Source organism: Mirounga leonina, unplaced genomic scaffold, assembly GCF_011800145.1.
Source record: "Mirounga leonina isolate KUSES-001 unplaced genomic scaffold, KU_Mleo_1.0 Mir_154, whole genome shotgun sequence".
Lineage (NCBI taxonomy): Eukaryota > Metazoa > Chordata > Mammalia > Carnivora > Phocidae > Mirounga > Mirounga leonina.
Window position 1 is genome coordinate 42,571,817 of NW_023270389.1, and position 27,799 is coordinate 42,599,615.

General features: G+C 39.5%; 1 protein-coding gene across 1 annotated transcript in view; it reads left to right on the forward strand.

Annotated features, from left to right (window-relative positions):
• RGSL1 (regulator of G protein signaling like 1) overlaps positions 1–7,089 on the forward strand; it is a gene marked incomplete at its 5' end in the record, with an annotated part of 133,358 nt that extends 126,269 nt beyond the window's left edge. The window contains 4 exons of the mRNA XM_035010382.1: positions 181–305; positions 3,908–4,017; positions 5,790–5,882; positions 6,964–7,089. Coding sequence (XP_034866273.1) covers positions 181–305; positions 3,908–4,017; positions 5,790–5,882; positions 6,964–7,034 — 399 coding nt within the window. The remainder of the gene's footprint in view (positions 1–180; positions 306–3,907; positions 4,018–5,789; positions 5,883–6,963) is intronic.
• Positions 7,090–27,799: the final 20,710 nt, after the last annotated feature.

The following is a 27,799-nucleotide window of genomic DNA, read 5'->3' on the forward strand; positions in this document are numbered from 1 at the left end:
CACAAGAACTCTGAAAGCACCTCCTAAGTCTTGGGTCAACCAGATGTCCTTTACTTAGCAGTTGCATGAAAAGCTGCTGCCTTCTGGGGAGGGGGTGGTCTTATAAGTCCTGGGGGTCAAGAGAGGTTTTCTGTCTTCCCTGGAGCCTCTGCCAGTAACAGGCTCCCACTCTATGGGTAGGTGAACATCTCTGAATCCCAGAAGGATGCCATCCTTGCTGCCATTGCAGAGGGCCACCTAGATCGGAACATCTTCCACGGGACTATCATGTCTCTCTTCCCTGTCATTATGTACTTCTGGAAAAGGTAACTATTTCCCCTTGCCCAAGGACCATGAGAGCAGGAAAACACATTTGACTTTCTAGAGAGTCTTCTGTCTTCTTCTAGCCCTCTGCTTCACAGTTCCCAGTCTGTTGGGAACTACAATGGTGTATTCTTATCCTACTTGATACACTCCATCCCTCACACTCCCACGCTGAAACTGAATCAGAGGATGGAAGGCCAATTAAGACTGAGGATCAGAGTGCCAGACCCCCACCTCCCCTGTGCTTGTTTGGAAAAAGGATGTTAATTTTCTTTTTCTTTTTTTCTTTTTTTTTAAGATGTTAGTTTTCTTAGGCATAGGTTCCTCACTTAAGAATGAGTATGGACCAAACTGAGTGTTGTTGGAGTGGGGGGTGGGGTGGGAGGGATGGGGTGACTGGGTGATAAACACTGGGGAGGAATTGTGCAAGACTGTTGAATCTCAGATCTGTACCTCTGAAACAAATAATGCAATATATGTTAAGAAAAAAAAAAAGAAGAGGAAGAAGAAGGTAGCAGGAGGGGAAGAATGAAGGGGGGGGAATCGGAGGGGTAGACGAACCATGAGAGACGATGGACCCTGAAAAACAAACTGAGGGTTCTAGAGGGGAGGGGGGTGGGAGGATGGGTTAGCCTGGTGGTGGGTATTGAGGAGGGCACATTCTGCATGGAGCACTGGGTGTTATGCACAAACAATGAATCATGGAACACTTCATCTAAAACTAATGATGTAATGTATGGGGATTAACATAAGAATAAAAAAATAAATAAGAAAAAAATTAAAAAAAAAAAAAAGAATGAGTATGGACCATAGCTACCTGGGAAGAAATTCTGTCAAGGTTAACACAACTGTACTTGTGCTTAAGGAGCTTCACTCAGACAGTAAGACAGAAGAGTTTTATTCTGTTATGTCCAAATCCCATAATTACCATAAGAGGCACAGTTGCTAGATACTTCCATTTTCAAGAGGAGCTTAGAAATTTAGGAGTTTCTTTTGTTGTTAAAGACTTATTTATTTGAGAGAGAGAGAGTGAGTGCAGGGAGGTGGAGAGGGAGAGAATCTTCAAGCAGACTCCCCGCTGGGCACAGAGCCAGACACTGGAATCCATCTCATGACCCATGAGATCATGACCTGAGCCAAAACCAAGAGTCCATCACTCAACCAACTGAGCCACCCAGGTGCCCCAGAAATTTAGGTTTTTATGTCATATCTCCCAATGTTAAAGTGGCAAATGTGGCAGCTAACTCAAAACTAAAACATGGTGAGGAAATTATGAAGGCCCAAGAGCAAAAATGAAACAAACAAAATATCTGCAGGACAAATGCAACCTGTGGCTCACTGGTTTCTAACCTAGCCTGTCAAGGTTTGGGTTGAGACACTGGCCCAGGTTCTCCCAGATGGTTATTGACTCTTATAGTGCACTGTAGCGCCAGCTTACACCTTCCACAGAGTGAATGACAGTGCCCTGTATGACAGTGACCAGAGGACAACCGGCTGAAATGTTCCAAGACAGGGCTAATTAGGATATTTAGATTATGATGTGATTCCAGCTCTTAGGGGACGCCCTCCCCCCCACATACACATACATGCATAAATGTTACTTTATTAGAAGAGAAGGATAAAGGTTGCTTACCAATCTCCAACCTTTATTTTAAAATCTCTATGAAACTAGAACTACCCTACAACCCAGCAATTGAACTACTAGGTATTTACCCAAAGGATACAAAAATACAGATGTAAAGGGATACATGCACCCCAATGTTTATAGCAGCATGATCAACAACAGCCAAACTAGGAAAGAGCCCAAGTGTCCATCAATTAATGAATGGATAAAGAAGATGTGGTATATATATGCAATGGAACACTACTAAGCCATCAAAAAGAATGAGATCTTGTCATTTGCAACAACGTGGATGGAGCTAGAGTGTATTATGCTAAGCAAAATAAGTCAGTCGGAGAAAGACAAATACCATGTGATTTCACTCATATGTGGAATTTAGGAAATAAAACAGATGAATGTTTGGGAAGGGGAAGAAAAGAGAGAAGGAGAGAGGGGAGGCAAACCATAAGAGACTCTTAATGATAGAGAACAAACTGAGGGTTGATGGAAGGAAGTGGGTGGGGGATGGGCTAAATAAGTGATTGATATTAAGGAGAGCACTTGTTATGATGAGCACTGGGTATTATATGTAAGTGATGAATTACTAAACTCTACTCCTGAAACCAATATTACACTATATAAGTTAGCTAATTAGAATTTAAATAAAAATTTGGAAGAAAATATATAAATAAATATAACTCAGTTCCATTTAAAAAAAAATAAAATCTCTACGATAATGAATTATTTAATACAGGATTGAAAGAATTAAAAATCAAGGTTCAAGATAACCGGTTTATCCTTTGAACACCAATTGTTATCTAGCACCAAGTCTAAACTTGATTCTAGTTCTACCAATCAGGATTAAATAGAAATTTGTCCTGAAACTTTCTAGAGAATCAAAAACCCCTGAGAAATGCATGCTGCATCTGGCTTGAATCAGTGCTCAGCACTGCCTCATACCTATTTAGGAAGTATAGGAGTGCTTCAGGGAGGCTTTGAATCCCTAATCTTTATGCAACTGGTTCTTCACTTACTTTCCTATATACTCCTATATAAAGAGTGTTATATTGCACAAACTGTGTCTACATATGTTATCCCAGATGAACCTCTCAACAGCCCTATGAGGTGGGTGAGGCAAAGTGTTATTATCCCTATTTTATAGATGAGTGAATTGAGGTTCAAAAGGGGTAAGAGACACCTAGGATCACTTGGAAGTGGTAAAACCAGGATTAGAAACCAGGTCCATAGCAAGTGGAATGAGAGAAACCAACTGTGATCAAATAGAATGCCCCTTGGAGAAGGGAAAGAGGGCACCCCGTTAAGACCATCAGAGCAAAGGCAAGATAGAAAATAAATCCAATCTTAGCCAAGACCAACCTCCAAAGGGTCCAATGCAAGGGTAGGCTCAGGGACAGCAAGGCGTTAGGGGCCAGGGAGGAAGAGATGAAGAGTGTTGTGAGCGATTCCAGGGAGCAACAGTTCTCAGGTTGCAGTGGGTATATGAATGCAAGTTCATGTGAGGAGCAGGGGTCTACTCCAGGGAAAGGGCTGCTGGGAATGTGATGACGGGGTCACGACCTTCGGTAAGGGACAGGATAAAACCAGGGATTGGGACCTGGGAGGAAACCAGTCAGACACTCTGGCTGCACCAGGTGAAGTTAAGTGGGGAGCTCATAGTCTGATGCTCAAGCAAGCATCAGAGAGATTGACCCCTCCTCAAACCTGGATATAGCAGATTCTTTACAGACTCCATTCACTGGTTCCAGAAGGGAATCCCAACATACTGTCCATACCAGGTCCTCAGTGGAGCTAGGCCTAGACACAGAGAGGGCTCAGAAGAAGGGCCCCTGACAGGCAGAACTCCAAGGCCAAATCTTTCCTCTTCTCTATTGGACACTCCACTCTCTGTGAGGAGTGGTCTTGACCCAGTTGCCCTATGCTCAGTGTTCCAGCCTCCTCAGCTGGTAGCTTTCTCCATGTGACCAGAAGCCAATCTTCTCACAGGTTTTGTTCCTGGAAGGCAACCCGCTCTTACTTCCAGTACAGGGGGAAGACATACAAGGATAAACAAACTTCTCCTAAGCCCATGCACAAGTATTCTCCTTGGAGTGGAGGTAAGCTCTACCATGACCTATAGCCCCATTCTCTAGCAAATGAGACTCATGAAGGGAAAGCAAGGGTCCAAAGGACCAACTTAAGACTTCATAGAGGATATTTCCTGGAGGGGTGGGCATCTCATTAACTTCGCTCTCAGAGAAGCATTGAAGTGTGTTTTATCTGTTAATATCAGTACCAGCAAAAGGGTATCCCACCCATGTACCACACTCCCCAGCAGTACCTCTCAATAGCCTCAGGATGTAGGTCATGGTCCATGTGGTGGGTAAATGGAGGTGGTGACTTGCTTTACTGCTATTTAAGAAGCCCCCTGTTCCAACTATCTCCAGAAATCCTACCATTTGAAAAGCATCTGTTTTATAGTGTTGTGAGAAAATTAAAAAGTGGATGTAGGGTATGATTTTAATGTGGTAAATATATATATATATCTTTATGCATATATATAATTTTTATGAGAGCATGGGAAAATTTCAGAAATAAATTGTTAATAGGATTATCTCTGTATGGTGTGATTATGAGAGATTTACATATTTATTATATTCTTAATATGTTATTCATATGTTGTATATTATTAATATATTTATAAATAAGCAAATAGATATGTTTGAAAACATATACAGACATATGTTTTCTTAGCAGAGCAGTTGAACTCAATCCCTTTCTTAATATCTGCACTGAAATCAATACTTAAGCAAAAGGAAATTTTAAAGAGAGGGAGGAGGGTGCACAGAGCAATGCCTTGAGAGGGCAAGGCTGGATGTCACTGCAGTGAAGGTTCTGAGAACCAAAGAGAACAGGTCTGTGAGTCTGAAAACAGTACCAGCATCAGAACAAAATTTGGAGATAAGACGGGAGTCTTAAAGACACCAGAGAATTGTCCTGTGAGAGAACTGAATATTCCATGGTTTTAGCTCAAACCTATGCAGTTCTCATGTCCATTTTTACAGATACTTAACCCTGCCCCCCTTCCAGCCTCCTCACAAACAGGTATCCCACTCCCTTTGGGGAATACAAATGAGGCCTTTGAAACTTAACCCATCCCTAGCTTGCATGAACAGTGGGAGAAGCAGCTCTGGCTGGTTGTAGAGCTAAGTTCCTGCCCCTCTGAGAGGTTCCTCACTTAAGTAGGAAATAAATCCTCTACCTCCCTGGCTACAGCGGCCCCAATGGTCAATGAATGTTGCTCATTATCCTTGTCTCTGCCTTGTAAAATGTCATACCAGTAGACAGAAATCAGCAGTCTTTGCAGTATGTGGGGAAAAGTGTCCCTGGGGGTACAAAGGGCTTATTTGGGGTGAGGGTGGAGGGGTGGAGGTGGGGCATAATAAGAGGGAAAGGAAAGGGGAGTGAGCAGGCAGGGTGGGCAAATGATACTCAGAAGAGCAAGAACATGTCCCTTAGTGGCAACCAAAGAGCTTCCACCTTTGGCTCATTTCCTATTGCTGAGCTCCAGGGAAGTAAATCCCCAAATCTTTTCTGGTGTCTGAAATTGGAAGAGGGTAACAGGATGCCCTAAATTAAGGGGTCAGGGCACTTGGGTCCCTGGCCTGAAGAGTCACTGTGTATGAGCTGAGGGACCTTGAGCATCTTGCTTCTCCTCTTTCCACCCCAGACCCCTGACCTCAAATACAGAGGTCTGGATTTAGATAATGTCTATCATTAACAACCTATACTCCAGGGAATATTGTCAAGAACTTCCTTGCTTACATATAAACATTTATTTTGTTGGGTGTTATAAGGGATTTTAATACTCCCTCTCCTTCTTCTCCAGGAGACCATGCCATCTTAAGATTCACCTTACTCAGAGGTATTGAGTGGTTTCGGCCTCAACAGCGAGAAGTAGTAACAAGTCCAGTTCAAAATTGTGAGTTGGAGTTGGAATCCCACTGATCTAACTACTTAGACGGTGACTCTAATCCAGTTTGGCCAATCTCCTTATTGACCACAAGGAGACTGAGGTCCCCAAAATGTGAAGCGATTTGCTCCAAACCACACAGCATGTGAGTGGCAGAGATGGGATGAGAAGCAGGTCTCCTGACTGTCTTTCTGGGGCTCTGAGCACAACTCTCATCTGAATAATTCTATCTTCCTAATTCTTTTATAGCCCCTTGAAGGCAGGTGCCTTAAGTTTCTCTGTATCTCTGCTGGCTTATCTGTGTGTGGTGTGTGATCTTTGTGAAGAGACAATCATAACGTCCCAATTGTTATTTTCCCCTCCCTCTGAGAGCACCTGCTGGCTTGAACAGGACCTCTACCCCATACCTCCTGCTTCCTGGAAGTGCCTGCTACTGATCGTCTTATCCCTGTAATAAACACTCTTGTCCTAGCCTCCCATATTTGAGCCATGTTATATCCTTTTTCTCCCCCATCTTCAGCCTCAAGGAGTTAATCCCACTTCCAAGTATTAAAGTTGCCTTGGTTGCCACATGGTCTCTCCTGACAAGCTTTTTTTTTTTTTTTTTTTTTTCTATACCAATTGTTCACTTCTATTTCCAGGTTGGAGATACTGCTTCTCTCTACTGCTTATAGACATAAAATGCCAGCTTGCCTCTTCTGCCCATTTGCATATGTCCCCTCATTGCTTAATGGGGAAGGACACTATGGAATATTGCCCATGATCCATAGGGTCCAAACAGCCCTAAAGTTCTGTGATTCTAGTGTTCATCTGGCTTAATCTCCTTATGTTACTTCCCTGGGTCTATGGGGTTGGCATCATGACCTTTGCATCCAGATAAAATGTCTCCTAAGACCAAAAGTTTTGCAGCATTCAAACCAGGTCTCCTTAATGTCCCTGGAGCATCACTGCTTCACCTTCCATTTCCCAACTCCTTCCCTGAAGGTGTTTCCCTGGAAGCTGTTCTGGATGGCCTTCCTGGGCTGGAGGCCCTCCAGTGAGTGCCTGTGCCCTGAGTTCTGAGGCAGTGCTTCTCTATATTTATCTTTAGCTTCATCTAGCAACCTTACCCCATCAAGACATGTGCTCTCCACCACGCAGCTTTGTCCTATCCTAGGGTAGACATGAGTCAGAAGTCCTCTTCCTCAGTTCAGAGCTGCTTTGTCCAAGTGTACAATGGGAGATGGGGGAGAAACTTCCCAGAGACCTAGCTCCACATCCTGACACTCCTTAGCATATGGAAACCAAGAAGTTGAGCTTGCTTCTTCCAGAGAGTCCTATAGTCAAGATAGTTAGGGAAGGGTTTCTCTGTGGGTATCCCAACTAAGACAGGCACTTTTAGGAAGTTGGATCCCCTGACCCACCTTCCAGGAGAACATTATTGCTGTGGGAAGAGTACCTTAGATGATGTTTTATTACCAGCCTCCCTAATACTCCAGCCTTCAAGGTAAGGTGCATAAAATGGGAAGAAGAAGAATTGTTCTACTGGGCAGGATATTGGCAATAAAAGCAAAAAGGACTTGAGCCTGTCAAAATCTGATTCAGCCTAATTCACTTCTGTACAACCACCAAAGTGGAATTAATGCTAAGTTAGGGCTCTGAGAAAATCCCCAGGAAGTCATGGAAAACACAACTGGGCCAAAGAGCTGCTTGAAAGTCAAGGTTATAGATAGGAGGCTCCGTGACTAGAAGGCCTGGTTTCCTCACCAGCCATCCCATCTTCTCAGACCTTCTATAAGGCCAACAGGAATTTAGAGCTGCCCCAGTATCACTTGCCTGTGCTGGTGCCTGGAAGGCAAGAACTTTGGAGTTCTTTGTACAGAAAGACAATGCATAGCTTCAGGGGTTAACAGTTCTTAGAGAGGAAGGTGAGAATAAGAATGCAAGGAGCTCTATCCTGAGGTCAAAGGGTTTTAGTTTGGACCACTGCCATTCCTAAAGGGAATGACAGCAACAAACCAGCAGAGTATGCCAGTTACCTCATTGCCATTCTAATAACTGGCCACTCTTCTCTCTTCCTTCAGAACAAAATTACCTGGCACCAAAAAGGAGAAAAAGTAGTCAAGTCAGGCTCAATGGGATGTCAGCCCAGACATGGTAGGATGGGACTTCAGTGGATAAGATGTGAGCAGAGAGCATGAACAGAAGCACCTCTACCCTCCTTGATCCTGGGGGTCCTGTCAGAGATGGTCTTTCCACAATGGGCATGTACCAGATCACCTAACTCTTGGAGTCAAAAGACCTGAGTCCTTAATTCACTCTGGAGCTGCATGGCCTTGAGCAAATCTGACTCATGGTTGTCAAAGAATCCCATGACAAATGTATGTAGATGGCATTAAACACTCTAGTAAACAAGGTGCTGTTTTTATCAACAGTAAACAGATGGGATCTTAATGCTAGGATCTCCCATTTGGACAATGACTCACATCCATTCTTAGGAAATCCTCACAACCCTGTTAAAAATTACTTATTTTTAAACAGATAAAGAAACTGACACACACAGAAGGTAAGTGGCTTTCCCCAGATCACCAGGTAGTAAGTGGCAGAGTCTGGACCAGAACACACCACTTCTGAATCTTTGGCTAGTTCTCATCCCATGGTCACCCTCAGGGTGGCCAGAGCTTCCTAACTTAAGACAAAAATAAGGAAAGAAAGAAAAAGAAGAAAGGGAGGGAGAGAGAGGAGGAGAGAGAGAAAAGGCAAAAAGGAAAAGAGAAAAAGAACATGAAATTCTTTTTATAATACTATGCAAGTCAAACAAAACTTGGCTGTGGGCAACATTGGCCCACAGACCAACAAATGCAATCTTTGTTTTAAACTTTTTCTTTCCCCTTGTAATTATATTTGGGTCCTGGGTCTATCTTAGAAAATATTAGAAGGGAGGAAGAGAAGTCCAAACAATAGGCCCATGAGGGTCACTGGCATCAAAGGAAAAGGCCAGGGAAGGATGCTGGCCTCCTCTAGTATTAGTGTTCTAGCTAACATAACAAATTACCAATAAACAACACAAAATTACTATCTTACGGTGCTGTAGGTCAGAAGTCTGACCTGGGACTCATCAGGTTAATGTCAGGTGTGCAGAACTGCATTCGTCTCTGGAGGCTCTGGGGGTGAATCCATCCCCTTGCTCATTCAGGTGGTTGGCAGAATTCAGTACTTGTAGTTGTAGCACTGAGGTTTTGTTTCCTTGCTGGCTATCAACCTTTCTTTGCCTGACTGAAAAAGCCTCAACTCCTTAATGACATATTATATAAGACCACTGACAATTTGGCTGAATCTGGATTTCCAGATTCATCTCTTGCCTCTCTTCCTCATGCATTCCATTCCCCAGCAACATAGTGTAAAATGTCCTTCCCTCTCCCACTCCACCTGGTGATAAGAGACATCGCAACAGTGACACCTCCTGGTTGTCTCCTCTCTTTTCCAACCATTTCCTCTGCTTCTGCAACACTTTTTCTCCCTCTTTGGAGATCCTTGTTTATATAGATCCCTCACCTACTAAACTATAAACCTTTGTAGGACAGAGACCATGTTCTGTTTTTCTTTATGCCTCCAATACCTAGCATAGTGACATGCAGATAATAGTTGCCCCATAAATACATGCTGATTGCATGAGTAAATGAACAGTGCTAGGTTTGGGAATATAGAGGAAAAAAGAGAATGTGCACTTTATGCCTGCCCTGACCTTCCAATTAATTATGCTGACTTCACAATTAGTGTAGACCGTGATGTTTACCAGAAAAATCAAATCAGTAATCAAATCTAATTGTGACTAGCCCATTAAAGAAGAAATATCAAATTTTCCTTATGAATTTTTTTTTATGTTCCAATAACTCTTGATACTTTAAGAACTCTCTATTTTTTTGAGGAAGTTCATACAACCCATTCAAACTAAACAGTAACAGTAAGAGGCAGGGGAAAACAGCAAGAGAGACAGAGATCCACCTTCCACCTTCCATCTTCAGAAGCCTTCCAGCTGCATGTGTCAGGAAATGACATAAAATCTTCCCTCTTTTTACAAAAGTGTGAAAAGATGTCTGTCCTTCATTTTGAAAGCCTCCAACTGGTCCAAAGTGTTGCTGCAGAGGAAGGGGCAGTTTGTGTGTAGTATCTCGGGGTGCCAGTCCTCACCCCTATACTTCAACCAGAGCTGCAGATCATTAACCAGAATAAAAGATGTCCATATTCGCAATTGGTGGGCCTCCCACACTCTTCTTAAAGGAAAGGGCACAGGAAAACAATATGTTGCTCCCCAGAGGCTCTTAAGGTCATTTTCAATTCAAGAAATTCATGGAAATATTACTTCCCATTCTGGATTAAGACCATGGACCAGCCAGGCCCATCTAGAAGCTCTGACACATGGGCCCTCCCCTGAACAACAGTCCAGGCCAGGAGGCCCGGCTGCCATTCCTATGAGCGCGTGCTTTTCCATGAGGCAGGCTGGTTTTAAGTCCCATCTCCACTGCTTAGTACCTTTGCAATCATCAGCAAATTACTTAACCTTGTTGAGTCCCAACAAGTGCAAAATAAAGATGTTAATGTCTACCTCCAAGGTTTGTTTGAAAACCAACTTGGAACAATGTAGGCCAAGTGCACTGCATGGGGCCAGGCACAAAGCTGGCAGAGAGGACATTGGTTGCTCCCCCTCTTTCTACCTTTTCCCTAAATTTCCTGGAACATGAAGGAAATGATTGACCAGGAGTGACATAGTTGAAGAGTTAAATCCTGAAAAAATTCTGAATGCTTTTCTTCATGTGGTTCATGAGCATTGATTAGCCAGGACATCCACAAACCCATGAATTTCTGTGTAATTTCTACATAGTCACTTGGAGGATTTCTTTATGTCCTATGAATCTACTATTAATAGGAGGTAAAAAATTTTTTTTTTCCTCCTGAGCCCCTAACAGATACTTTAAAATATCCAAGGCCCTTCATGGACCATTTACTATGTGAGAGCTGGGATGGAAATCACAAGATTTATTTTACAGGTGAACTAATGGAGGTCTGTAGAGAAGTCTCTTTTTGCCTCTTGCTTGCATGGTTACTGAGAAATAAGATGTAACTCTTATCTTTGCTCCTAAAGTGTTTTATTCCTCTGGCTTCTTTTAAGATTTTTTCCTTTATCTTTGATATTCTGTAGTTTGGATATGATGTGCTTAATTGTAGGGTTTTTTGGCAGTTATTCTTGGTGTTCTTTAAACTTCCTGGATCTGTGGCTTGGCTTCTAGCATTAATTTGGGGAAATTTTCAATCGTTATTGCTTCAAATATTTATATTTTTCCTTTCTTCTTTTTCTGGTTTTCCCATTACATGAATTTGTATTCCCATTTGTAATTGTCCCACAGTTATTGGATGTTCTCTTCCCTTTTTCCAGTTTCTTCTCTTTTTACCTTTCAGTTTTGGAGGTTTCAATTGACAAAACCTTGAGCTCAGATTTTTTCTCAGCCATGTGCGATCTACTAATGTGCCCATCAAAGGCATTCTTCATTTCTGTTCAGTTTTTTTTTTTTTTTATCTCTAGCATTTATTTTTTATTTTTTCTTAGAATATTCATCTCTCTGCTTACATTACCCATCTGTTCTTGTCTTTTGGCCACTTTTTGCATTAGATCCCTTAGCACAGTGGTTTTAAATTTGTGGTCTGATGATTCCAATATCCCTGCCATATCTTGATCTGTTTCTGATGCTTGCTCTGTCTCCAGACTGAGTTGTTTGCCTTTTTGATGTTGTTGTTATTATTATAATTGTTTTGGGGAGGCACAAACTGCCCATATATGACAGCAAACTTAATCATAAGTATCATATGTATTTTGATAGAACAGCTCTACCAAGTGGCTATTCCCCTGCCTCTCTCCCCTCAGGTCTCCCTGTTCCCTGAGACACAACAATATTGAAATTAGGCCAATTAATAACTCTACAATGGCCTCTATATATTCAAGTGGGAGGAAGAGTCACATGTCTTCCCACTAGAAATGATTAAGCTTAGTGAGCAAGGCATGTCAAAAGCTGAGACAGTCTGAAAGCTAGGCCTCTTGTAGCAAAGAGTTAGCCAAGTTGTGAACACAAAGGAAAAGTTCTTAAAGGAAATTAAAAGTGCTATCCCAATGAACACACAAATGGTAAAAAAGTAAAATGGCCTTATTGCTGATACAGGGAAAGTTTCAGTAGTCTGGATAGAAGATCAAACCAGCCACAACACTCCGTTAACAAAGCCCAATCATAGCATGGCCCTGACTGTCTTCAATTTTATGAAGGCTGAGAAGGGTGAGGAAGCTGCAGAAGAAAAGTATGAAGCTAGCAGAGTTTGGTTCATGAGGCTTAAGGAAAGAAGCCATCTCCATAACATAACAGTGCAAGGTGAAGCAGCAAGTGCTGATGTAGAAGCTGCAGGAAGTTATCCAGAAAAACTAGCTATGATAATCAATGAAGGTAACCACACTAAACAACAGATTTTGATTGTAGATAAAATAGTCTTATATTGAAAGATGCCATCTAGAACTTTCATAGCTAGAGAGAAGTCAAACCCTAGCTTCAAAGCTCATTTGTTAAGGGCTAAAGTACCTGGTGAATTTAAGTTGAAATCAATACTCAATTTCCACTCCAAAAATTCTAGGGCCTTCAAGAATTTTGCTAAGTCTACTCTGCCTACGCTCCATAAATGGAACAACAAAGCCTGGATGATAACATATCTTTTTATAACATAGTTTACTGAATATTTTAAGCCCACTGAGACCTATTGCTCAGAAAAAAAAAATTATTCCCTTTAAAAGATTACTGCTCATTGACAATACACCTGGCCACCCAAGAGTCCTGATGGAGATGTACAATGACATTAATGTTGTTTTCATGCCTGCTAACACAACATCTATTCTGCAGCCCATAGATTAAGGAGTAATTTTGACTTTCAAGTCTTATTATTTAAGAACTACATTTCTTAAGGCTATAGCTGCTATGATTCCCCTGATGGATCTGGGCAAAGTAAATTGAAAACCTTCAGGAAAGTATTCACAAATGAACATTAAGAACATTTGTGATTAATGGGAAGAGGTCCAAATATCAACATTATCATGAGTTTAAAAGAAGTTGATTTCAACTGTCATGGATGACTTTGAAGTTCAAGACTTCAGTAGAGGAAATAATGGTAGATGTGGTAGAAATAGCAAGAGAACTAGAATTGGAAGTGGAGCCAGAAGATGTGACTGAATTGCTTCAATCTCATGGTAAAACTTGAATGGATGAGGAGCTGCTTCTTTTTTTTTTTTCTTTTAAAGATTTTATTTATTTGACAGCGAGAGAGGGAACACAAGCAGCGGGAGTGGGAGAGGGAGAAGCAGGCTTCCCGCGGAGCAGGGAGCCCAATGTGGGACTCCATCCCAGGACCCTGGGATCATGACCCGAGCTGAAGGCAGACGCTTAACGACTGAGCCACCCAGGCGCCCCGAGGAGCTGCTTCTTATGGATGAGCAAAGAAAGTGGTTTCTTGAGATGGAATCTACTCCCAGTGAAGATGCTGTGAAGGTTGTTGAAATGTCAACCAAGGATTTAGAATATTGTGTAAACTTAGTTGAAAAAGCAATGGCAGGCTTTGAGAGAATCAACTCCAATTTTGAAAGAAGTTCTCCTGTAGGTAAAATGCTATCAAACAGTATTGCATGCTACAGAGAAATCATTTGTGAAACAGTCAATCGATGTGACAAACTTCACTGTTGTCTTATTTTAAGAAATTGCTGCAGCCACCCCAGCCTTCAGCAGCCACCACCCTGATCAGTCAGCAGTCATCAACATGGAGGCAAGACCCTCTACCAGCAAAAAGCTTATGAATCTCTGAAGGCTTCAATCATGGTTAGCGTTTTTAGCAATAATGTATTTTTTTAATTAAGGTATGGACATTGGTTTCTTAGACAAAATGCTATTGCATACTTAATAGTTTACAGTATAGTGCAAACATAAATTTTATATGCAGTGGGAACAAAAAAATTCACTTGACTCACTTTATTCACATTATTGTGGTGGTTTGGCATTGAATCTACGATATATCCAAGGTATGGTTGCATAGTCTCATGATTAGATCGTAGGCTTTTAGTGAGCCTGTGCTGCTGGGCTGTCAATTTTGCAAATGCTTAGCAGTTTTTCCTTTTTTTTTTTTTTTTTTTTTTTTAATCTTTACCCATTTAGGTGGTCCAGGATGGCCAGAGGGGGCTGGATTTGTGTATTTGCCTTCTCCCATATGGAAGTCTAGAGTAGCTGGAGTTGGCTATTTTTCTTTCACCTGGGTTGGTTAGACTCTGATAAAACCCCAATATGTTAGATCTGGTAAAATAGTTTCTCTTGTGGGCATGCCTTTCTCAGAATTCTCTGGTGTGTTCAAAATGGTTACTTTTTGCCTTGCTCTCCTGGAAGCCCAAAGGGATTTTTCTCTGATCTTTACTGTGAGAACCTGGTAGAGTTCCTGGAGGTAAAATGCACAAAACTGTGAGTCCTGCCCCTGTGATTGAGTCCTCCTGGATTTTGTTTTGTTTTGTTTTGTTTTGTTTTATATCCCCAACTTGTCCTTACAGAACCTCTAGCAATTTATCAGTTACAGCTTGAATTTCTTCCCCCATTTTTGGTTCTCACTGAGGTGGGTTTCTGCTCTGATAAGTTGAGATTCTCTGTACTCACCTGTCTGTTTCAGTTTGCCCTGTGATCTTCCTCCTTTGATCTAAGAAGGCTTGTTGATTTTTTAGTTTGTTCAGTTTTTTTACTTATTGATAGAATGGGGTGATGACTTCTAAGCTCCTTACATGCTGGATCAAAAACCTGAAGTCCTGGGAGATTTTTTAAAAGATTGAACCTAGGCCCACAAAGGTTCTGACTTAATTGGTCTGGGATGGAGCCCAAGTGATTCTAACATAGAGCCAGGGTTGAGAACTACTGACAGGTGCCACATACATTTTACTGCTGAAGGAGAGAAAATAGGCAATGAGAATGAGTACAGAGGGCTTTGTCTTCTTGGTCATTCTAGTCAGCCTTCTCTGGGCTAGATCCAGTTTTTTGGTATCATCAAAGGAAATAGCTACATGACATTTTACATCTTTTAAAATATATTCACAGTGTTGTACAGTCATCAATACAAACAATTTTAGAACATTTTTTGTGATCTGCAGTTCAACTTGGGGAGTACTGCCATCTTAATATTAAGTCATCCAATCCATGAACATGAAGCATCTTTCCATTTAGCATAATAACACTGAGACTTATATAATCTTAAAACAAAAATCAGCATTATGGGTATGTCTTGCTTTCTATAGCAGCTGAATTTGGTAATAGTTGAATAAAAATCCATCCTTATATCAAATTATTTTCTTAATTAAGACTTTATTTTTAGAGCAGGTTTAAGTTCAGGGCAAAATTGGGGAAAGGTACAAAGATTTCTCATATACTCCTACCCCACACACATGCATAACTCCCCCATTATCAGCACCCCCACCACCACCACCAGAGTGGTACATTTGTTACAACTGATGAGACTACGTTAACACATCATAATTACCCAAAGTCCAGAGTTTACATTAGAGTTCACTCTCGGTGTTGTACATCTAAAGGGTCTGGACTAATGTATAATGACATGCCATCATTACTGTATCATACAGAGTATTCTTACTGCCCTAAAAAGCCTCTGTGCTCTGCCTATTTATCTCTTCTCCCTTGATAACCCCTGGCAACCACTGATCTTTTTACTGTCTCCATAGTTTTGCCTTTTCCAGAATGTCATATAATTGAAATCGTACAGTATGTAGCCTCTTTATATTGGCTTCTTTCACTTAGTAAAATGCATTTAAGGATCCTCCATGTCTTTTCATGACTTGACAGATCATATCATTCTAGCATTGAATCATAGTTAATTGCCTGGATGTCCCAGTCTGTTTATCCATTCACCTACTGAAGGACATCTTAGTTGTTTCCAAGTTTTAGTAATTATGAATAAAGCTGATGTAAATATCCATGTACAGGTTTTTGGGTAGACATGTTTTCAGTTCCTTTGGGCAAATACCAAGTGGCATGACTGCTGGATCATATGGTAAGAATATGTTTAGTTTTGTCATCCAAAATGGCTGTACCAGTTTGCATTCCCATCCACAATGAATGAGAATTCCTGTTGGTCCACATCCTCACCACCATTCAGTGTTGTCAGTGATCTAGATTTTGGCCATTCTAGTAGGTGTGTAGCAGTGTCTTGTTCTTGTTTTAATTTGTATTTCCCTTATGACATATAATATGGAACATCTATTCATATGCTTTTTGTCTATCTGTATATCTTCTTTGATGAGGTTCCCATTAAAGTTTTTGCCTATTTTTTAATTAAATTATTCATTCCTTATTTTTGAATTAAGAGTTCTTTGTACAATTTTAGAGAACATCCTTTATCAGATATGTCTTTTCCAAATATTTGTTCCTGGTCTGTGGCTTCTCTTCTCATTCTCATGATACTGTCTTTCACAAAGCAGAAGTGTTTAATTTGAATGAGGACCAGCTTATCAGTTTTTCTTTCATGGTTGATATCTTTGGTTTTGTATCTAAAAAGTCATAGCCATACCCAAGGTCATCTAGGTTTTCCCCTGTGTTTTTCTTCTAGGAATTTTATCATTTTTAACTTTAAATTTAGATCTGTAGTATATTCTGAGTAAATTTTTGTGAAGGGTGTAAGGTCTGGGCTTACATTGATTTTTTTGCATATGGATTCCAGTTGTCCCAGCACCATTTGTTGAAAAGACTACCTTAGCCCTATTGTATTGCCTTTGCTCCTTTGTCCTTTATATGGGTCTATTTCTGGACTCTCTATTCTGAAAATTGATCTATTTGTTTTATCTATTGATAAATTTGTCTGTTCTGCTGATCTATTTGTCTGTTCTTTTGCCAATACCACATTGTCTTGATTAGTGTTGCTTTATTATAAGTCTTGAAGTTAAGTCCTCTGACTTTGTTCTTCTCCTTAAATATTATATTGCCAATTCTGGGTCTTTTGCTCTCCATATAAACTTTAGAATAATTTTGTTGATATCCACAAAATAACTTGCTGGAATTTTTATTGACTTTACATTTAACATATAGATCAAGTTGAGAATTGACATCTTGATAATATTGAGTCTTCCTATACACAAACAGAATATCTCTCCATTTACTTTTTTCTTTGATTTAATTCAACAGATTTTTGTAGTTTTCCTAATATAGATCTTGCACATATTTTGTTAGATTTATATCTAAGAATTTCATTTTGGAGGGTGCTAATGTAATTGGTATTGTGCTTTTAATTTCAAATTCCACTTGTTCATTGCTGGTATATAGGAAAATGATTGGTGCTTGTATATTAACTTTGTACCCTGCAACTTTGCTTTAACTACTTATTAATTCCAGCAGATTTTTTGTTGATTCTTTGGGTCTTCTACATAGATAATTATGTCATCTGCAAACAAAACAGCTTTATTTCTTCCTTCCCAAAATGTATACTTTTTATTTCCTGTTCTTCTCTTATTGCATTAGCTAAAACTTATAGTATGATGTTGAAAAGGACTGGTGAGAGGGAACATCCATGCTTTGTTTCTAATCCTAGTGAGAAAGCTTAAGTTTTTCACTACTAAGTAAGATGTTAGCTGTAGCATTTTTGTGGATATTCTTTATGAAGTTGAAAAAGTTCTCTATTCCTAGTTTACTGAGGATTTTTATCATGAATTGGTATTGGACTTTGCAAATACTTTTTCTGCTTCTATTGATATAATCACGTAGTTTTTTCTTCTTTTTTAGTCAGTTGATGTAATTGATTACATTAACTGATTTTTGAATATTAAACAAGCCTTGTATACCTGAGATAAATCCAACTTGGTTGTGGTATATAATACTTTGTATATATTACTGGATTAGATTTGCTATTATTTTGTTGAGGATTTTTGCATCTGTGTTCAAGAGAGATATTGATTATTTGTTTTTTCTTGTAATACATTTGTCTGATTTTGGTATTAGGATAATGCTGACCCCATAGAATGAGTTAGTATTCCCTCTGTTTCTATTCTCTGAAAGAGACTGTAGAGAATTAGTGTAATTTCTTTCTTTAATATTTGATAGAATTTACCAATGAACCCATCTGGGCCTGATGATTTTTCTTTTGGAAGTGTACTAATTATTGATCCAATTTCTTTAGTAGATATAGGTCTATTTAGATTGTCTATTTCCTCTTAGGTGATTACTGGCAAATTGTGTATTTTAAGGAATTGGTTCATTTCATCTAGGTTGTCATCTAGAGCTGTTCATAGTATTCCTTTATTATCCATTTAATGTCCATGGGATCTGTAATGATGTCCTCTATTTCATTTATGATATTCATAATTTTTGTCCTCTCTGTTTTTCTTAGTAGCCTGGCTAGAGGTTTATTGATATTATTGATCTTTTCAAAGAATCAGCTTTTGATTTTATTGATTTTCCCTATTAATCTCTTGTTTTCAGTTTCATTGATTTCTGCTCTGGTTCTTATTTATTTTTTTCATGCCTACTTTAGATTTAGTTTGCTTTTCTTTTTCCAGTTTCCTAATGTGGAAACTTAGGTTATTAATTTTAGGTCTTTCTTATTTTTTAACATATGCATTCAATGATATAATCTTTCATCTAAGTGGTGCTTTTACAGTATCTCATAGATTTTGATAAGTTGTATTTTGATTTTTATTTAGTTAAAAATATTTTAAAATATTTTCTGATTTTTCTTCTTTGACCTGTGTGTTGTTAGAAGTATGTTATTTTATCTCCAAGTATTTGGGGATGTTCCAGTTACCGTTCTGTTACTGATTTCTAGTTTCAATGCACTGTGGCCTGAAAGTACACATTGTATGATTTCTATTCTGTTAAATTTGTTAAGGTGTGTTTTATGACCCAAAATGTGGTCTATATTGCTAAATGTTCCATGTGAACTTGAGCATAAGGAGTGTTCTGCTGCTGTTGGTTGAAGTAGTCTATAAATGTCAATTATATCCAGTTGATTGATAGTATTACTGAGTCCAACTGTATTCTTGCTGATTTTATGCCTGCTGAATCTGCTTATTTCTTTTTTTTAGATTTTTTTTATTTATTTTTGCGAGAGAGACAATGAGAGAGAGACAGAGAGCATGAGAGGGAGGAGGGTCAGAGGAGAAGCAGACTCCCTGCTGAGCAGGGAGCCTGATGTGGGACTCCATCCCGGGACTCCAGGATCATGACCTGAGCTGAAGGCAGTCGCTTAACCAACTGAGCCACCCAGGCGCCCTGAATCGGCTTATTTCTGACATAGGGGTGTGAAGTCTCCAACTACGATAGTGGAATTATCTATTTCTCCTTGTAGTTAATTGTAGTTTGACACTCTGTTGTTAGGTGCACACATGTTAAAAATTGTTACACCTTCTTGGAGAACTGATCCTTAATGCCATTATTTAATTTCCTTCTTCATCCCTAATAACTTTCCTTTCTTTGAAGTCTGTGATGTCTGAAATATGGCTACTCCTGCTTTCTTTTGATTAGTGTTAGCATGGTGTATTTTTCTCCATCCATTTACTTATAATCTATATGTGTTTTTTATCTAAAGCAAGTTTCTTATAGACAACATATAGTTAGGTCTTGTTTTTTGATGCACTTTGACAATTTCTTATTTTAATTGTTATATTTAGATGATTGATGTTCAAAGTGATTATTGATATAGGTGGATTGTTATCTACGATATTTGTTGTTGTTTTCTATTTATTGCCTTTGTTCTTTATTTCTACTTTGTCATCCACTCTTTCTGTCTCTTATGGTTTAAGTGAGCTTTTTGTATGATTTCATTTTCTTGATTTCATTTTCTCCTCTTTCTTAGCATATCAGTTATACTTCTTTTTTGAACTTTTTTAAAAAGTTTGCAATATAAATTTATAACTAATTCAAGTCTATTTTCAAATAATACTATACCACTTCATGGGTGGTGTAAGTTCCCTATACTCACAAAATAGTCCTAATTCCTCCCTCCTGTCTTCTGTATAATTGTTGTCCCTCAATGCATTTATATATACAAACGATAAGCATATATACATACATATATATATAACATACATACATATACATACATACATGTGTATATATATATGCACATATGTATATATATACATATAGTTGGTAAAATAATTTTTTTGCAACTTACATTAATAAATGTCCATGGAAATTTTTAACCACCTTCAACACATACATACAACTTAAGTGAAGCAAGGCCATATACCAAAAGTATTTCTGTTAAATTAAGGAGATAAATGTTTTTTAAAAATAGAATAAAGAAAATTCAAGGTGAAGTCATGTAATCTCAGAAAGAGAAAGACTTCCTAAGCATGACACTATGGTAAAAAACTGAAAAAAAATAATGATATATCGTTATACATAAAGATCTAAAGTTTTTATTCATCAAAATTTTACATAAACAAAATTCAAATATAATTTAAATGGAGGAATGCATAGAACATATTTGATAAAGGAATTAATATCATTAGTCTATATAAGAACTCCTTAAAAATGACAAAAAGTGAGCAGCTCAAATTTTTTTAAATGGAGAAATAACATGAACATTTACATAAAAATATTATTCATAAATGGAGGATATAAATTTTTGGTTTCAGAGTAGTCACAGAAATCCAAATTATACAGGAGAGTCTATTTTTTACCTACCAAATTGACAGAGATATTTGGGGGGGGGGTTTCTTCTTCTTTTTTTAAAATAAAGAAACTTCTTCTTGCCAGCCTGGGGGAAAAAAGACACCCTCATATAGAAAAAGGAGAAGTTTATGTGGTACAACTCTTCTGGAAAGCAATATGGTAATATAAAACAAAAATATGAAGACCCTTAAATCAGTTATTCCAATTCTAGAAATTTAACTCTAAAGAACTAATAATAGGTATTTACAAAGACTAATTTCAAAATAATTGTAGTGTCATTACTATAGAGAATTAAAAAAAAAACCACTAAGTGTCCAACAAGAAGGATGCAATTAAATAAATCATGGTGCAGGCTACAAACAAATATTTAATAAAATGAGAAAATATTCATGAATGGAAGTGGATACAGAAGCAGTATTATGCTATGACTCAAGCTATTATTAATAATATATATATATGAGTCCCAAATATTATTTGATAACTACATAAAGAATATGCATCTTTTGGGTGCCTGGATGGCTCAGTCATTTAAGTGTCTGCCTTTGGCTCAGGTCATGATCCCAGGGTCCTGGGATCGAGCCCCACATCGGGCTCCCTGCTCCACAGGAAGCCTGCTTCTCCCTCTCCTACTCCCCCTGCTTGTGTTCCCTCTCTCGTGTCTCTCTCTCTGTGTCAAATAAATAAATAAAAACAAAACAAAAGAATATACATCTTTATAATACCAGAAGTTTAACAGTAATTATTCTAAGTGTTGGGATTACAAGGTGGTATCTATTGTCTCCTTTCTTCTTTTCTAATATTAACTTTCCTGGAACCCCGAGTTGGCTCACTCCATTAAACATCTGCCTTCAGCTCAGGTCATGATCCCTGGGATCATCCCAGGTCAGGTCCTGGGATTGAGTCATGCATTGGGCTCCTTGCTCAGTGGAGAGCCTGCTTCTCCCTCTGCCTGCTACTCCCCCTGATTATTCTCTCTCTCTAACGAATAAATAAATAAAATCTTCAAAAAAATTAAGTTAAATTAACTTTCCTTCAGTGAACTAAAATTAAACACACACACACATTTAGACACATATTTCACATATTTCAAGCAACAACTATAATTTTTTTATTTGCAAAAGGATGAAGTTATGTGCTTAGAGTAGCTTCTTGGAATGTTATTCATATTAATAAAAGGAAGCAAATAAAAATAAGTCAAAAGATGTTTAAACAATCTTTGATAACATAATTGATAGAATATTATTCAGTCATTTTAAATACTATAAATCAATATTCACCAGTATATAAGACCAATTTTTGGGGGGGGACTCTATGCTTGTATATATTAAGTTTTTTAAAAAGCAGCATCACATCCGAAGGGGCACATGCACCCCAATGTTTATAGCAGCAATGTCTACAATAACCAAACTATGGAAAGAGCCTAGATGTCCATCAACAGACGAATGGATAAAGAAGATGTGGTACATATATACACAATGGAATATTATGCAGCCATCAAAAAATGGAATCTTGTCATTTGCAATGACATGGATGGAACTAGAGGGTATTATGCTAAGTGAAATAAGTCAATCAGAGAAAGACAATTATCATATGATCTCACTGATATGTGGAAATTGAGAAACAAGGCAGAGGATCATAGGGGAAGAGAGGAAAAATGAAACAAAACAAAACCAGAGAGGGAGATAAACCATAAGAGACTCTTAATCTCAGGAAACAAACTGAGGGTTGCTGAAGTAGAGGGGGGTGAGCGAGATGGGGTGGCTGGGTGATGAACATTGGGGTGGGTATGTGCTATGGTGAGCGCTGTGAATTGTCTAAGACTGATGAATCACAGACCTGTACCCCTGAAACAAATAATACATTATATGTTAATAAAAAATAAAAAAATAAAAAGCAGCATCACAATAGAGCAATACAATAGAATGTCAGTTATGCAAAACTCTTCCATGCATGTAAATAAAGTGAGGTGGAATATGGAATATTAAAGTAGTTTGTTATCATAATGAGTGTATGGGTGTTTTTTTTTAATTTCTGATGCTCTCATGGTATTATTTATCCAATAATATGAATTATAATACAAATTAGACTTATAAGATACAACAATTCATCTTATAATAAATTTGATTACTCTTTTTAAAAATTAATTTGTATCTTAAAACTCAAGTTTATTTCTGTTCTGGTTATTTTTGACTCACCTTACTTATTTAAAAAAAAAGAAACCCAACACCCAACAAGTCTTGTTTTGCTTTTAATTCACTTCGCATCCAAGAACATACAAGAATCTGGACTGGAATCTGGACTGAAATCTGGAAGGACCCCAGCCTTGACCTGCCTTGGCCCTGGCTGTGTCATTGGGCAAATCATTGAACATATCTGAATCTGTGTTGCATCCACTGAATGGGCGTGACACCACCTAACTTGGGAAAGAGGCAGGTTGGTTGCTATTCACACCTTGGGGCTAGTAGAACTTCACCATGGAGGACCATGATTTCTTCCTTACCTTGGGTCACCAAACTGGAGAAGCAAACTGAAGACACAGTTCAAGGACAATGGCAAATAAACTCTGCCCTCTGGAGACTCTTTGCTGCCATGGATATTGGCACAGCAGTATGTAAGACCAGTGTTTTTTGGGGGGAGGACTCTTTGCCTTATTTCCCACTCACTAGTTTTTCATGTTGTTCTAAATGGCATAGGAGAAACGCCAGTCAGTCTGTAATTCTGGGGTGGGGAAAGAAGCTGCTTTTAAGGCCACTGACCTGCCTACAAGGGCTGCCTGAATCAGCCATGGGGGGATAAGGATGTACATACAGAGAGGAGGTCTTGGGGGGGTGGCTTCCAGTCTAGAGCAGAAATGAAGAGAAGTGTAATACGGTGAAACAGAGGAGACACCATCCGAATCCTCTCACCCCAGGTGGGTTTCCAGCACTGCAAGGACTACGTGGCTTATGTGTGAGCCACACACGAGGATGTGGATGGGAGCATCTACCAGGTGACCATCAGTGAGGAGTCACTGCCCGAGGGCCGTGGAGATTTCATCCTGGGCTATTAAAGCCACACGCACAGTGTCCTCATCGGTGTCACTGAGCCCTTCCAGATGGCGCTGCCCACCTCGGAGCCGGCCAGCAGCAGCATAGACAGCTCAAACGCCAGTTCAAAGGATGAGGATGACAGTATCCTGGAGCTACTCGCACCCAAGTCCAGTAGCCCGAGCCCTGGCAAGCCCAAGAGACACCGTAGTGGCAGCCCAGGCCTGGCCCGCTTCCCTGGCCTTGTCCTGTGGCCCTCATCCCGTGACCGCCGCGCTGCCAGCCACAGCCCCTCACCCCGGAGCCGCCGCCTGCCCCGGGTGGCCCCCGACAGCAGCGATGACGGTGGCAGCCAGGGCAGTAATGAGGAGCGACCCTCTGGTCTGCCCGGTCCCTGGGCCTTCCCACCGTCTGTGCCTCGAAGCCTCGGCTTGCTGCCTGCCTTGCGCCTGGAGACCGTCGACCCTGGTGGGGGGCGTTCCTGGGGACCTAATCAGGAGGCCCCAGCCCCCAGTAGCCAGGGCCGGCAGGGGCTGGAGGAAGGGGGTCTGGGGCCCTGAGGGTGGGTGGGTGGATGGGCCCAGGTGGCCGCCACTGTGCCCCGATCTCCTGCAAACCCACCTGTGTTCCTCTTGCTGCTGCTTGGCTTCATCCGCACCTGCCACTCTGTCCTGGCCAGGGGTGGCCAAGTGGGGTCCCCCAAACTCAGTCCTGGCACCTCAACTGTGACAATCAGCAAAGCCCTATCTGCCCCCATCTGAGATGGGGTGGGGGGGTTGCAATGCTGGAGGTCATCAATTAGAAATTAAATTCTCCAGCATAAAAAAAAAAAAAAAAAGAAGTGTAATACTGTGAAACAATATATTCCATATATCAGTGACTTCAGAACCCTGGGGTCCAGTCACCATCTTCAAGTGGCCAGGATGGTGATGCCACATACCCCTGTGGAATTGCTATCTTCTTCATAGACTAATTCAAACTTTCTAATAAATACCTTTATACTTCTAAGTGGGGTCACTTAATTAAAGTCAATAAACAAATTTTATAAGAACTAAAGGAGGGAGCCAGCTTGGCATTATGTCAAGGATGATTCAGTGAAAGAATGCAAGTATTCTGTAGGCTGGAAAGCATTGTGCAAAAGTAATTCTTAGCCAGATAATTACAGTTTATGTAACTGCTAACCAGCTCTAGTGAGAAGGGGAAATGTATACAGAGGAAAAACCATAGGCTTCTGAGCCAGATAGGGTTCTGGACAGATCATTTACACGCTCTGCATCTCATTTCCCCACCTGTAAAATGGAGAAATAAAACTATCTTTCAGGATGATTGTGTCAACGTAAAAAATATGTAACAGCCTAATAAAATACTGGACACATGTTGAATAAATATGAATCCCAGCCCACCACTACCACCACCACCATTCTTGTGCATTGTCTACTTATTTTCACAAGTCCATTTATCACATGATAAAGCATGTCACTCAGCAATGTCTTGGAATCTCTTGGAGGGAAAATTAAGGTTTTTTTATTTTTTGTGTTTTTTTAAAGATTTTATTTATTTGACAGAGAGAGACACAGTGAAAGAGGGAACACAAGCAGAGGGAGTGGGAGAGGGAGAAGCAGGCTTCCCGCCAAGCAGGGACCCCAATGCGGGGCTCGATCCCAGGACCCTGGGATCATGACCTGAGCCGAAGGCAGACGCTTCACGACTGAGCCACCCAGGCGCCCCCAAAATTAAGTTTTTAACAAGGTCCTAAGTCACTCACACACACACACAAAAGGCATTTCCTTTGGACATTCTGAGGTCATGTTTTGCTCAATTTTAGCTGAGATTTCTACAAAATGAATCCTTACACTTGTGACCATATATGGGACAAGCCTTGCACATGCCTGACTAAATGAGATGTCCTGTTAGCATTTCCAGGCTCACCACTTTCTATGTCAGGCCTTTGTACATCTATTTCTAAGTAAATATCATTTGTATAAAACTCCTGGGGGTACAAGCTTGCACATCTTTGAATGCCACAGTATCAGACTCAACGTTGCGGCTATTTTAAGGAATGCATGTTTTTGTTCTTTTTCAATCCCTGCAAAGTTATTTTGACTTTATTGGTCTCATCTTCCAAATGTGCCTTTACTTGTCCTAAGTTTTCTAATGTATCATTTACACTTATTAGATTAATTTGAAGAAGTCCAAGGTGAAATATTTCTCCAGATGTTTTAATAGTTCCTGTATTTTCTATTATCTGGAATAACATCTTGTTCTTTCTATAGTGGGATTCATTAACTGTTATGGTTTTACACATCCTATGTTCCTTATTTTTCCTTTGACTCCGATAGGTTAGGGTGGAGTTTGGCTTAGTGCACATTATCCTGGTCCAGTTTCCCATGTTGTATAGAATTTGTGGAGGAGTCATCAAGCCCATAGTCACAGGTACTTATATCCACAGGCTAGCAGTGCTAAAGTTAGTTTGGTTCCATTCCAACAACATATCCTTAGGAACATGTTTTCCTTCAATTATAAGGGTGCTTTCTGAGGCCTGTAGTCTTCCACTTTCCCTGTTGGTATTGGGGAGTCACAAAAGTGTGGAAACTCATTATCGTGTTTTTTTCTTTTAAGTGCCAATATTCTAATTTCATAGCTGCCCAAGGAATCACAACCATTAGGCTATGTGGTATCTACTTCTGGTTGGGCTGTCTGTTATCTAAGGTGACCAGTATTGCCCCGAGATTATAGCTGTTCTAAGAGTTTTCCGCGTATCAACCAACCTGAAATGGAACAGTCTATAAAGAAACATGTTTTATGTCCTTTTTTAGTATTTCATTATTTCTACCATTCTCTCCAACTTTTGTGTTAGATTTCCATTGTTCTATTTACTTTCACTTGAAATTTGCTTTGTATAATACATTGCTAATTTTATCTATGTATACCCAACAATGCCATTGCATTGTGTTAAATTCAGATTGTTTGGCTTTCAAAATTTTTTAAGTTTAATGTGATTTGGTCTACCTCGAATTGAGAAAAGGCAGTTGCCATTATTCTTCCAATTAAACCTCCTACCAGTCCAACAATAAACTAAAAGGGTCTCCTTCCTTGTAATGACTCTGGTTCTGGTGTAAGTTGTGCATTCAGCATAAACAAAAATGGATAAAATGGACCACAATTTGGGTATCTATATCTGGCTTGAAAATCCTGCATATTAAATTTCAGAACATAGCCTATTATTGTAAGTTCCAATATGACCAGGACAGGTTTTATTAACATAGGTTCCCATATTCTTGGGGTAAAAACATGTGGTGTAAGATAGAAGCCTCATGTATTCCATGAAGGACAGTGATGTGTGTTATATGCTAAGTTTTCTATGTGTCTTTTACACACCTTGCAAGGTGTTCCTGTTCTTTTAAAATCTGGACATGATATCCATGGATCTATTGTTGATTTTCTCATAGGTGAATACAGATTAAACAGTGTAAATTGGGAGGATAGTAAATGACCAGTTTTAACCAACACTCCCTCTATTTATCCCATTCAGAAATAAACAATTTCCATGTTAGGACTTTATGGTCAGAAGTCATTCCCCTCTGTCAGGGGTCTCCTTTACTTACTCCAGAATAGGCTGTTGGAGTTTAAGTGTAATTGGCCTATTTTCTGTTAGTGGCTCTGTATTTTGTAGGGCCTTATCAAGTGCCCAGGAGAGACTTTCAAATGATTGGTATCTGTTCTTAGCTCAAAATTCTATCAGGTAAAATTTGGGGTCCTGCAGTGTTTTTATCCTCAGACACCATTTGCAATCCTCTGTGAATATAGGTACTTTCATTTATATTTAGAGTCCTCATTAGCTGGTACCAATGTACTAAAATTTCTGACAGCATTTCTGAAATAAGTTAAGGCTGCCTCTTGAGTCTCTGTCCATCTGAATTCCCTACTTTTCCTATTTTATAAATGTGTTTTAATATGATCTTCTTATGTGGTATGTGCTCTTCCCAATATTGAAACAGTCTATCAGTTTGTGACCTGCTGCTTTTGTGATAGGAGTTTGTATGCTATCTTCTTTATAACTGGGTCAGTTATTTTTCTGCCTTCAGAGGACCAAATTATACCTAGAAATCTTACTGTAGTGTGGGGTCCTTGGACATTATTTGAGTCATTTGTCCATCCTCTGAATGTAAGGTATTCTATTAACTATATT